This window comes from Phocoena sinus, chromosome 10 (genome assembly GCF_008692025.1).
Source record: "Phocoena sinus isolate mPhoSin1 chromosome 10, mPhoSin1.pri, whole genome shotgun sequence".
NCBI classification, from domain to species: Eukaryota; Metazoa; Chordata; class Mammalia; order Artiodactyla; family Phocoenidae; genus Phocoena; species Phocoena sinus.
Genome location: NC_045772.1, coordinates 42,461,267 through 42,475,146, shown reverse-complemented (window position 1 = coordinate 42,475,146; position 13,880 = coordinate 42,461,267). Strand labels below are relative to the sequence as shown.

The 13,880-nt window shown below is 34.6% G+C and overlaps 1 protein-coding gene across 6 annotated transcripts in view; it reads right to left on the bottom strand.

The window, feature by feature from the left end:
- OSBPL8 (oxysterol binding protein like 8) overlaps positions 1-13,880 on the bottom strand; it is a 204,585-nt gene that overhangs the window by 52,676 nt on the left and 138,029 nt on the right. For all 6 annotated transcript variants that reach the window (XM_032644817.1, XM_032644815.1, XM_032644818.1 and 3 more), the window contains 4 exons: positions 10,126-10,196; positions 4,404-4,481; positions 2,488-2,589; positions 883-1,086 (listed from right to left, as the gene is read on the bottom strand). In XM_032644817.1, the coding sequence (XP_032500708.1) occupies positions 883-1,086; positions 2,488-2,589; positions 4,404-4,481; positions 10,126-10,196 (455 nt within the window). The remainder of the gene's footprint in view (positions 1-882; positions 1,087-2,487; positions 2,590-4,403; positions 4,482-10,125; positions 10,197-13,880) is intronic.

The following is a 13,880-nucleotide window of genomic DNA, read 5'->3' as shown; positions in this document are numbered from 1 at the left end:
TCCTGCTATGATTCCACACTACTGAAATAAAGTTAAAAGTCCAGGTCTTTTCCTAGATGTCTGTATATTGCCTAATTAAGCAATACTCAACAAATTAAAAAGCTGAAGCTACATTTAGTTCTAATCTCAATTAGGTTGTTTACCTAAAGGAGGAGTCCCAAAACCTTTATTCAAGTGTAATTGACTTTAGAAACTAAAACAATGATCGCTTTGTAAAAACTTAAGCTAGACTCATTTATTCAGTTATCATGTACTGCCTGTCTACTGTTTGTAGAATTCCTTAGTATAATAGTTTATCAAATAGAGCATTTCTATTTTCTTGATTGTTTGTTTTTAAAACAAGGAGTGACCACGGTAATGCTTTTTAGTTATAAAAGCATTAGAGCTCCATCTTCAAAGAAAGCTGCCTCTCAAAAATATGTAGGACTGCTTCTGCTTATAGGCTTCCTATCACATATTTACATCAATACAGGAAAGACCACCAAAATAAATGGCAGCTTCTGTTCTAGGGAGTCTGACAATTTGATGAAGAGAAGAACACTCACAGTAAACAGGATACAATATTACAAAGCAAAGCTGGTAATTGCAAAGTAAAAGAACAGTACAAACAATCCCTACAGACAAGAGATAATAAGGTACAATATAAATTTGGGAAGCATTTTCTGGAGAAATTTTTAAGTTAGATCTTAAAGGTAAACTAAGCATTTTGGTGCACATTTCATCGTGGGTAGAAACAGAAAAAGGAATAATGTGATTGAAGACAAAAACAAATTTATAAGTTCTGGCAGAGGACAGCAATCATTAATCATTCATTGATTTATCTCAGTTCTACTTATAGATTGTCATCTTTACCCCTCACCTATATAACAAGTGCTTACTTACCTTCACTGCCCAAATGGACTGCTCCAAAGGATGGAAAAGTTTAAAACAAAAGCCATCCTTTTTTGATGGACGCTCAATGATCTCACAGGCATTCAGAAGAACTGTTCCTACCCATTGACCATTTTTTTGGGTTTTATAGATCAGTAGCACACCAGGTTTCAACACACACCACAGTTTGGTCCAGCTCTTTAGAGTACCACGAATCTACAAAAATATAAGTTTATTTAAGAAATAAACTTTTGTTTCTCTGCTCCACAAGATACTAACCAAATAGAGGCAAATAGGGTATTTTAATCTAAAATTTCCATAAAGTGTACACTTTAAATTCACTAGGTGTATGTTTGTTAAGCTACTAAATAGCAAGCACTGGAAATAAATGTGAAAACAGCATGACTCCTGCTTCTGAGGAACTTAAATTCTAGTGGGAGACTGCATCAACAATTTCAAAACAATGTACCAAGTAGAATGGTTTTCCTAACCTTCCTGGCCAGGTCAGGGGCCATTAAAATATACTTTCCTAGTATAGGATATGGAGCTTAAAGACTTAGTAAGTAGAGCCAATATAAGTCAGAAGGTGTTTTCAGAATAATATCGAAGAAGACCCCCGTATTACTTGAACTATCAAGGAAACTATCACTAGACTTCTATTTTAGTAAGAAAACTTCCATGACAGATCCCATAAGGATTTTAGGTTGGAGGTTGTACCTATCCTTGGGGAAGGTGAAAAGCTTTCAGTGCTGGGGTGATTTTTAGTTGAAAGCCAGGTACTGAAACTTCCTGGGAGTCAGGGTCTTACAAGACCATTCTCAAAGTTAGCATTAGGCTAAAATATTCCTACCAAATATCCTACAGATAAGAATGATAAAGAGGATAGAGTGACTAAGATGACAGGAAATAAAAATAAGTGGAAATAACCAGAGGCTAAAAGAATAAGGAATAGAAAGAGCAATATGTATGTTGTTCTGCAAATTAATGCTTTTCAAATGGTAACTTTTACACTAACTTTGTCTCATATCTTCTCCAAAATGCAAATATACCAAGTCTACAATAATACTAAATGATAATTTGAACAGCAAACAAAATATTTCTTTACAGGACATCAATGAGACCAGCGGTCCCCAACCTTTCTGGCACCAGGGACCGGTTTTGTGGAAGACAATTTTTCCACAAAAAGGGGGGATGGTTCAGGCGGTAACACAAGTGATGGGGAGCGGCAGATGAAGCTTCGCTCGCTCGTCCGCCGCTCACCACCTGCTGTGCGGCCCAGTTCCTAACAGGCCGCGGACCGGTATTGGTCCGTGGTCCGGGGGTTGGGGACCCCTGGATTAGACTGTATCATGTCACACAAATCAAAACGCCTTTTTAAAAGAACTGCTATCCATATTTGATGTTATTTGATGTCAAGAGAGACAACATTAAGGTTTCTTCTCTCCATTAAGACTGGAACATAGATCCTCTGGGATACAATTAATAGTTTCTTCATCAGTGAAAAACAATCAACCTAGGAGATGTTTTTGTCTTGCAGGCTTTTAGGTGCACTCTGGGCTTTCCTATTCCAGTTGTTAAATATCCAGCATTTGAATTCAAGAGTCAATACAAACTGACCTTCAACCAATCAGCCATAACAATAACAGAGGGATCTGTGATTGTACTGAGTAACTCCTTTGTGGCTCTTTTCTTTTCTTCTCGGTAATTTTTCTTTTGCACCTATTTTACAGAAATAATAGAAAAATTAAAAATTCATTAGAAATAGGCAATTTCTCTCCAATTTTTTAGCTCCATAGTATGTAAAAAAATTTACACTCTAAAATAAAATTCTAAACCTCTTTTAGAATTCTAGCATCTTAGGACAGACCTTTTTCTTTTTAAGAGCTGGTAGAAATTTTTAGAAAAGCAAGGTTAGAATCTAGTTTTTCTGATCACTAGTCCAATTCTCTGTATATTTTTAAAGAATTTTACATTTTTAAAATTACATAGTACATGAATACAAACTCATGGTAAAAATTTCAAACAACACAAAGCTAAAAGCCGTTTTTATTATACCCTCTCCTATTCCGATTCCCAGAATTGATCACTGTTAACCTTCAGGAAAACACTATCCTTTCAGGCCTCTTCTATGTACACAACCTACAGAAATATACTTTTGTGTTTGTTTTTTTTTTTTTGAACACATAAAAAAGGTTCTCCTATTCAATATTTTCTGGAGCATTTCAATTCTCTTTCCATTCCATGTCTACCTCATTCTTTTAACTGCTACAAAGGATTCCTAGTATGAATAAAATAGTAAGAGGTAACATTTATGGGACACACTCTGCGTACCAGTCACTGTTGTAAGCACTTTACATGTATTACCTCATTTAATACTCACAATAACCTTGGGAAGTAGGACTATCATTATCCTTATTTTACAAATGAGAAAACTGAGGCACAGAGAGTAAATTGCCCAGGATCACATAGTTAGTAATTCATGGAGGCAGAATTCAAATATAGGCAGCCTGGCTCTAAAACACATGCTTTTAAGCACCATGCTATACTACTTCTAAAATTTTTCTTAACATATTCTCTTACTGATGGAAATCTACTCTGTTGTCAGTTTTTCATATCACAAACAATGCTGTAGTTATTTAGGACTGGCAATTTTTCTCTCTTTTCTGACACTAATATATAACATATAAATAACTAAGAAACTACAACATTGAAACTAATTCATTCAAATTATCAAAGTTTTACCCTTCATAAGTCACTCCTGAGATAATTTGGGAAAGTAGCAGTGAAGCAATCTTATTATTTATTGCTTTGTTGTTGTTCACGAAGGGGAGAAGATAAACTATCAGTGACTTTTTATAAACTAAAACACAAAATTTTCCTAGTTGCATTTAATGGTGAAGAGACTACATACACACAAGAAATTTTAATAATTATACAGTCAAAAAGAGTTCACTTTGGTCTTTGTTAATATGCATATTTGAATTAACAGATTTCATATAGGACTGTAAATGCAGATACGTATAGGATCAGATATGGAAAAAAAGAGGGGCAAAACAGACTATATGGGAATCAAGAATCAATTGGAAAGCATGTGTTCCTTAAACTCCAGGATCTGTGGCCATTCTGGAAGGCAGGCCCAGTGTAACCTATTTCTTAGGAGAAGCTGGAAATCTGGACTTGTAATTGTTGGCTCAAATTTTTAAAACACTGTGTAGGTCAAACAAAATATATATTACCTGTGGGCCAAATTCAGCCCATGATCTAGCAGTTAGTAAACTCAAATTTCAAAGGGCAGCAGAGCTTCCCGTTATGTTCTATAACGCAGTGGCGTGCTTGACTCAAGTACAGCTGTGCAGAGATATCCAGTCCTCAGCACCCGCACCCCAGCTGAGGGCCAGAGTAGCACTGGGGCAGTCATCAAAGAGTCTTTTCAGTTGACTCCAGCATGCCATACAAACATTAATATTTTTTTTCTTCCTTTAGGATTACAAATACTTATTTCTTTATCTTATTTCATAACTGTGGAAACTAACCTTGAGAGATTCTTTTTTTGTAAGCTTGCTTGAAGCTGAACTATCCTTCTCCGAGCCATTATAAAGTTTAGATTCAGACTGAAATCACATGGAAATGAAGAAAAGAGAAATAATAATTAAAATCGCCACTTATTCTACACACACATATGGCACATAAAAACTAATGTTAAAACTATGTTTGTGACATTCTTCCCATTCATTGCTGTGATTTAGGCAAATGTCGATTTTCAAATACTGATTTTCCCTTTATAGTATTTGGGTTTGAAAATTAATCCACATTAAAGCCACAAAAATAGAAACTTATCAATAAATTAATTTACAATGTGAGGTTAAATAAGATCATTTATAAATCTCTGCCTTCTATTTTTCAGGGTATTTCTGAAAAACACAATTATTTACTTATTCTTAGGACAAATGTATCCAAAGCAGTGTAATTTTTTAAGTTGAAATATTCTAAAAAACAAAAAACTTCTAGCAAGTTGCTGTATACATTGCTCTGTTGCTACTCCTTCTCCAAAGGGGATAAATACAAACATCTTCAGAAACAAGTAATGAAACACCCTAAGTTGTACAGTGTTTAAAAATCAATATTCCTAGCACCTACTTCTTCCTAACTATCCAGTGCCCCTAAATTATTACTAATGTCTTAAACTTGTTTCCAGACTTTGTTTATACTTGATATTTCAATTTGATCCTCATAAGAACCTTGAAAAATAGGCGTAACAAGTGGTTTTATCTCCATTTTACAAATCATGAAAGGGAGGCTCAGGGATGTTGATTTTTCTAAACAATCAATCAACAGCAGGGATCAGAACCCGGGTCTCCTAATCCAGTACTCTTTCAAGGAGACTACTTTCTTCCACCAGAGTAGAAGAATATAGAACTAAAAGCTGCTTCTATAAATCCTGGAACAATTAAATTAAACATATTCCTTCACTGTTCTATTATTTTCATTTTTACCTATTGTTAGACATGGGAGAAGGTACTTAAAGTTTGTAGCATTACTCCCAGTGCCAGGAAAGTATATGGGGCTTGATCCAAATGGTAGCTTTCAAGTGTTTAATGGCCAGATCTACATAATATCACTAGATGTGATCAAGGATGAAAAACTTTGGGTACAAACTCCCTCACTCAATTTTAAGATCCATGAGGACAGGGACCATGTTTATTCATCAATTATAGCCAGCTATCACCTGGGGAAAAGGAAGGGCTCAATAAATACCTTTGGAATTAATAAAATGAAAATGAAACTAGCATTTGCAGCTCATCTCTCCTAAAAATGCCTCCGCTACTTAGTACAAAATACGAATTATTATGTTGATGGTAATAACTGGCTGAACTGGAAAGGAACTGCAAACTAAACTCAATGTAGAAGGTGGGGATTAACCTAATTAAATTTTTGTTGAAGTTACTCCTTTGAGAACTGGACTTGAAACATCATATTGCTTACTCCCATGATGACAGGATATATTGTGATACTAAAACCATTCCACAAAAGTTCTCAAGCCAAACAGGTCTCTGTCCTCTCCTTGCCGCTGGAAACTCAAAGATGACATGGCTACTGTCAGAGGAATATAATGGTTTCTACTTCCCACAGCTTAATAGGAAAATGTGTATTATAATGTACTTTTTAGATACTATTAAGTGAAGAATACTAATAATATTAGCTTAAAAGTTAATGAAAATGAATGACTGTTTAACTCTTTACCAAGTACTATGTAAGTACTTTATATGTTCTGCTTCATTTAATCCTCAAAGCAACCTATGAGATAGTTGTAGTTCCTCCTTTTGCTAATAAAGAAACTAAGACTAACAGATTAAATAACTTCCTAAAGTCACAGAGTCATAAGTAGACGATCTGGGATTTGTACTCTGGTGTGCCTAATTCTCAGTTTCATCCTCTTAGCCATCTCATCACATTTATTTCTCACCTTTTAAAACTGTTCATATAGAATCTTAGACTCAAATTTAAGACTTATCTTTATGAACAACAGGAAATCTATTTCCCTAGACATGACAAGATCTGGCTTGGAGATTCCTAAACGATTCTAGTATATAAGGGACTAGCAGGCCAGATGGCTGTCACATGAGCTTGGTAAATTACAGCACACATACTTCAAGGAATCCTTGCCATACTGTGTGGCTAGTTCTGAAAAAAAAAAAAAAGGATCCAGTGACCAAGTTCTATAGTCTTTTCAATGAAATACTACCAAAGTTTTCTGAATCAACAAGTTACCTTTTAAATACCAAGAATCATAAACTGTTTTTTTGTTGGAAATATTTTACTAAACTAAGTTTCCTCCTTTTATAAACTTACTGACCACTATTTTAATGATGATACCTTATGGGCTGTGCAACTATGGGAAGTTATTCAATCTCTTCCAGTCTTAGTTGCTCATTTATAAAATAAGGATATTCCTACCAAGTCATAGGGTTGCTTTGAGGGGTAAATGAGGTAGTGTGCATGATGTGTTTAACACAGTACTTGGTATACTGTGTTTCAGGTTTGTGACTATCCTCTAGATTGCAAGTGCTGACAAAAATATGACCTTTAGATAAATGGAATATTAACATATGAGAATACTTTCGACTTACTATAAAATACTGCAGATATAAGGAATAATAACAATAATGATAAGTTACTATGACTCTATCAGATATTTTGATTTGGAAAGTTTTTTTGTTTTTTGTTTTTTAATGTCCAAGGAAATATATTTTTTACAGCAAGAGGTAGATGATTTAGCAAACCTACAGCTAAGCAGACTGACGGCTGGAGAATCAAGTCAAGATCTTGGCTCAGAAACCCCTTATCCTTGTAATAGCATTCCTTTTATCCCACTAGAAATATTATTCATGCTGGCAATTCCTTTCATTGAGATGGACAGTTAAAAATTTATTTAAAAATGCTAAAAGGAAGATGGGATGATCTGATTAACTGCTTTCTCCAATTCACTCATTTACAGGATGCCTGAGAAACAGGAACTGCCTTTATTTTTAAAATGGTGGGGGTTGGGGGGAAGAAGGATACCGTAAATTCAGTGACCAAAATGACAGTACTGATACTTTCTGCATCAAACTCATAAAAGTATAAGGTTAAAATTATTTAATGGTCTCAGTTATGCAGATTGATCATAGAAGGAATAACAAGATTTTGCTTCCCAAAGTTACTTAGGTAAGAACAAAATCTTCAGAATTCCATGAGAATAAGGTTTGATGATAAATGTATAAATTTTAGGATTGTTCTGAAAAACAAAAGAGTGGAATATATGTTAAAATATATAAGGACAAACTAGTGACTATGTATCTCTTAAGCTAACAGAATAAACCAAGATTAAATCTAAGGTAAGACAGAATCAATAAGATTCAGCTCTTGGAAAATAACAGAATGAGTACAATTTTACTTACACCAAATAGTTACTACATCAAGAAGCCTATTCATTCACTGTAGTTCTTTATTCAAAGTAAGAAAAACGAATTCTCAAACACCTATTATTAATCAAGTACTTCATGAGGCACTTACAGCATCACAATCTGAGAGTTAGATCTTACCTCTTTTGTACAGATAAGAAAATTGAAGCCACTTTGAATTCTAGCTCTACCATTTTGACCCTTGAGAGTTATTTAACTTCTCTAAGCTTCGGTTTGTTCACTGATAAAATGGGGCCAATAATACCTGTCTTCTAGTATCCTTAAGAGAGTTAAAAAGACACTTAGCAAGCTCTTAGTACGAAGTAGCTATTAATGTCATTATAATTAGCATCTAAGAAGTCACAGGTATTATATGACAGTCAAGATTCAAACTCACTTTTTTGACCCTAAAGCAGTGAATGCTTGCTGTGCAGTAGAACTTTCTGAATAACAGAAATATTCTATATCTGAGTAGTCCAATATGGTAGCCACTAGCTATATGTGGCTACTGAGCTATTGAGATGTGGCTAGTGTAAATGAGGAACCAAATTTCTAATTTTATTTAATTTTAATTAATTTTAATTTAAGGTTCATACACAACTAGGTGCTATTGTACTCAAGGTGCAGCCTGTGTTTCCTTTTATTTATTAATGCACACTGCTTCATTAAGATATGTAAACTTGCTTTTCAGGCTCCCTGCCCTCCCTACCCCTCCTGCCCCTCCCCCACCCTCCCATTTAGAGACTACATGTAGATGGCTGTGGTAGGTAGATCTGGAGTTTATTTAGGGTTCTCAGTAGGAATACCACTATTCCATACATTCACCAATTCTGGTATTAACTGCTTGAAAATAGGTTTTTAAAATTCCATAAATTTCGTTGTATTTCTAACCATGGCAGAACCAAGATAAATCATCTCCTCATTATGCATCTCATATAAAATGATAAAGGTATTTCTCAGGCATATGTTATATACATACAAAGTCCTACTAAATTTTCACCTTATGTACTTATATACATATAAGTACAGGATGGACCTTTATGTAATGAATACTTGAAAAGTTAAGTGTGAATAAAATCTGTGTAAAGCATATCATGGAATATGATAAAAAATATATCATGGAATCCTCTCAATCACTCACAAGAACAGGAACAAAATATGTAGGGTTTTACAAGCCAAGCCTACTGCTGAGAATAGCAGAGAATTTACTAGCTTAAGAAATAGATTTTTGGACTTCCCTGGTGGCACAGTGGTTAAGAATCTGCCTGCCAGTACAGGGGACATGGGTTCGAGCCCTGGTCTGGGAAGATCCCACATGCTGCAGAGCAACTAAGCCTGTGTGCCACAACTACTGAGCCTGCGCTCTAGAGCCCGCGAGCCACAACTACTGAGCCCACGAGCCACAACTACTGAAGCCCACGTGCCTAGATCCTGTGCTCTGCAACAAGAGAAGCCACCACAAGGAGAAGCCCACGCACTGCAACGAAGAGTAGCCCCCGCTCACCGCAACTAGAGAAAGCCTGCGTGCAGCAACAAAGACCCAATGCAGCCATAAATAAATAAATAAATAAGTAAAAAAAAAAAAAGATATAGATTTTCTTACAGTCATTGAAGTTTGATTCCACAAACATAAAAGCTTCTCCTGCTACTAAACCTGACCAGAAATAACAGTAAAAAGTCAAATCCATTGACGAATTATAGAAAATCTAGTGAATTACAAACCCATAGGAAAGTCAATGCATCATACAATACTTTTCAAATTTGAATAGTACTCTTAAAGAAAAAATTCTCAACAGACTTAAGAATATGTACAAGTATCTCATTTGAAAATGACTAACTTAGGGAACTATGCCTTATTCTAAGACACTGCCTTTCAATTGCACACTATTATAGCAAGAGATGTTTGGCCTTTAACTGGGAAAATGTACGTGTTTTGATTGTCATTTGAATGAGCCCAAAACACTTAGAAATTAAAAAACAAAACAAAACAAAAAAACCCAATGAACCCTGACTATCTCTATTCTCTACATGGAACCCTCAGACTTCGGTCTGAGATATACTGCTATAGCAGACATACCAGAACAATATCACTCAGGAGAGAACCCTGGTTACCAATAGGCTATATTTCCAAGTAACCAACAGAACCTAAATCAGCCCCAGGGGAACTTTCCTTTTTTCATATATACTACCTGGTTTAGATATACCAACATAAAAACATCCCACAAAAATCTGATAGGATTTCAGTGTTAGTTCACTCATCTTAAATATTAGAAAAATGCTGTGATCATATATTTGAGGACAACAATATGCTTACCTTGCTCTTTGACATAGAAAGGGAAGATTCATCTTTGTTTTGAGAAATGTCTTCCTTTCCTCTTTCAAACCCTTTAAAAACATAGTCATTATTTCAGTATTACCACATTTGAACACATATAGGTATTAAAAAGCAAATGCACATAAGTTATTCAATTTCAAATATACACTATACAATATTTGATATACATCAGTGCAAGAAGCCTAGACTCAACATACAGTTTTAAACTATTATAGTTTAAAGACTACTAAGGGATCATGTCACTAATAGTAATTCTTTAGAATAAATCAAGACTTACAGAGGCACTGGTGTCTTTTCCTGAACCCATCAACATAAGCTAAATATCTCTCTTCTCTGCTCATTCACTTGGCATGAATTCAGGACTCGTGGAATTTTTATTTCAGTTAGCTGTTTTCTAACAAAGAACCAACCCAACATACTTTTCACACCTCTTGCCAAACTGGAAAACAACTCCAGAATGGGTGATAAAAGAATACTAGGGAAATAAATCTGAATTGAGGGACAGATTTTTAAAAAAATCTAATAATGTGTTTATTGTGAGAATTAAATGAGCATGCATAGAAAGCAATTAGCATAGTAGTTGCAGACAGTATGTATTCAATTAACATTGACCCTTAATATTATCATTGTCACTGACTATTGTTATATAAATTCTAAAAGGATAAATCTAAAACATGAGTGCATTGGGATATATGCACACATCTTTCCTACCATGTAACACATTAATATAGCACTATCAAAAGCAATTAACAAGTTAATGTTGTAAGGGTACAATTAGAGAAACGTTAATGCTGAGATTTGTGTGGCAGGCATAAGAGGGGCAGTACTCATTTTAATGAAGTTCTTTCTACTTTTGAGGACAAGTAATATTAACTCTTCCCTACAACTATCTGTTCTGAGTCCACTAAAAGCCTATACAAAATATAATCATTCATAAAGCAGCATTTATAAAGTTATCAGTATCAGTGCCTGAAGCATTTAAAAATCATTTCTAGGATATCAATGAGACCATTTATTCTGTATTTGATTTATATTAGCTAAAACAAATCCATTCCATTTTCTTAATTCAGAGATTTTGCTGATTTTTTTTTTTTTTTTGTAATATGAAGAAGGAATCTTTTTCTTTTTTTTTTTTCCATCTCTGGTAAGCAGAAAGATCAGGCAATCCTAAAACCAAGGAGGGAAAAAAAGAAACCTGTTTCATAAATCTAACATGGAATTTTAAAGGAAAACTTACCAGGATTTGAAACTTTAGCGTAAAGCAAACCAAACTTACATAATTCAGTTTAAAAATTCTAAAATATTTATTCAGAGTAATAAACATTTTGTAATAAGTAATTCTTAATTCTAATGAATTAACACAAATTATTTCAATGATCTTATAAAATAGATGTACAAGAGAACAAAGATTTTCTAAAAGTATATATTATGAATGGAAAAAAGATGATGTTTTTCTTTATTCTCCTAAGAACTGAATTTTACTTAAATTTCTCTAGTTTGGTTTTGGTTTCAGCTCAATCTAGGTCAATCCATTTATCAGACTAAGAAAAACGCCCACTTCACTGTGTATACATTCACATATTATTTTAAAAACAGAACAGTAAATTAAAACAAAGTGGAAGTTACAAATCTGAATAGACTTTTTTTGAACATGCAAAATATGTCTTGCAGAAAGTTTCAAAATGTTGGAAAAAGGACAACATACGAAAGCAAGATGAAACTAAACAAGAAAAACAAAAAAGGGGCACTCATAAACATAGGATTGTATATTATGTCAGACCAATAAATAGTCCCATTTTAAAGATTTTCTATAACCTCAAACTAGCAAATCAAATCAGTTGTTTTACAAAAGCTGGCCCTGATGACTTCCAAGTTAATTTAAAAATTAACAGCGGATAAAGCAAAAGGCTAAAAGTCTGGTCCAATACTTTGAAATTTCAGGCTAAGTGGCAAATAAGCAGATGAGTAGCTTAAAGGTGCAATGAACCACATAAAAGTGTTCAAAAGCCTTAAACAGAAAATATTGTCACACTGTACACTAAGTTTTTCAAGGGTAATTCCAAGGGTAGCAAAGCAAAAAGCAACACAATGAAGGACTCTTTCTTTAGGACTGGATAAGGTGGCTTCCTAGAAAACATGAAAAAATAATCACTTAAAATGTCAGCGAAAGTATTATATTTTTAGAAGCCAAAAAGGGCTCAGCCAAAATACTTCTTAGACTTTTGTTTTCCATGTATAGGGATTTAAAATTACTTAAAAATTACTCTTTTATTCTTAAAAATGTGATATTATAGATAAAATCCTGAAGCCTACAATACATTATTGACCATTGATCAATAATGCAGAACAGTTTCAGATCATGACTTTTTACCAAGTGTGCTTATTAGCGATATTAGGTAGTAAATATCTCTTCCTACTATCCTCCTCACCGCTACCATGAGATAGAAACCTACGATCCCCACGCAAATGGCTAGATCAAAAGGACTAAGACCATCCAAATCCAGGTTAGGTTAGAATATAGAGCAACCGGAACTCTATTCACTGCTGGTGGGACTACAAATAGCATAGTCACTTTGGAAAACTATTTGACATAATCTCCTAAAGCTGAAAGTACTCATATTCTAAGACAGAGCACTTCTGATCCTAGCTACACCCAACAGAGATGAGTGATGTCCCATGTTTGTTAAAAGACAGGTACAAAAATGTTCACAGACAGTTTTAATTCATAATAGCAAAAATCTGGAGGCCAACTCAAATGACTATTAATAGTAGAATAAATGAATACATTATATTCACACAATGAAATGATACACAGCAATGAAAAGAACCAATTACCAATACACAAAACAAACAAACAGAATAATGAGTAGAAAAAGCCACTTCTCCCCATCAAAAAAAAAGCACATATCATATACCACATGATTCTATTTATATAAAAATCAGGAACTAGCAACCTAATCTATGGTGCTAGAGGTGGGAACAGTGGTTTATCTTTGTTGTAGGAGGAACTGACTGGGGTGGGCATGAGAGGGTCTTCTGGGGAACTGGGAAATGGTTACACATATTGATAACATAACTAAAATTCAAAAGTTGTACACTTAACTATGTGTAAGTTATGCCTCAATAAAAAAATTTTTTAATTCAGATATCCTTCCCTATTCTTCTAGTTTATTAGACGTCTCCTGCTATGACATCCTTTCTTACTTAGTCTATATCCCTTTAACATATCCTGCTCTGGGCTAATTCTGATTCATTCATTACAATGATGATAATTATGGGGGATAGATTAACATAATAATATTTATGAAAACAACAATAAAGCACCAATACCACTTGTAGGAACATTTGTGATTTTTTGTTGGTGTTGTTTTTGTTTTTGTGGTACACAGGCCTCTCACTGTTGTGGCCTCTCCTGTTGCGGAGCACCGGCTCCGGATGCCGCAGGCTCAGTGGCCATGGCTCACGGCCCAGCCGCTCCGCGGCATGTGGGATCCTCCCGGACAGGGGCCGAACCCGTGTCTGCATCGGCAAGGCGGACTCTCATGCCACTGCGCACCAGGGAACCCAACACTTGTGACTACGGCTTGTCTTTTAATTCTATGCACGGTCTCCTTGATGAATAGCTCTTGATTTACTATTTCTAATCTTCAAAACAATGCCCCCCGCTAAATATTAGGAATATTCTATATAACTGAAAAAAATTGAGGCTCACAGGATTAGAGTAACTTGACAAA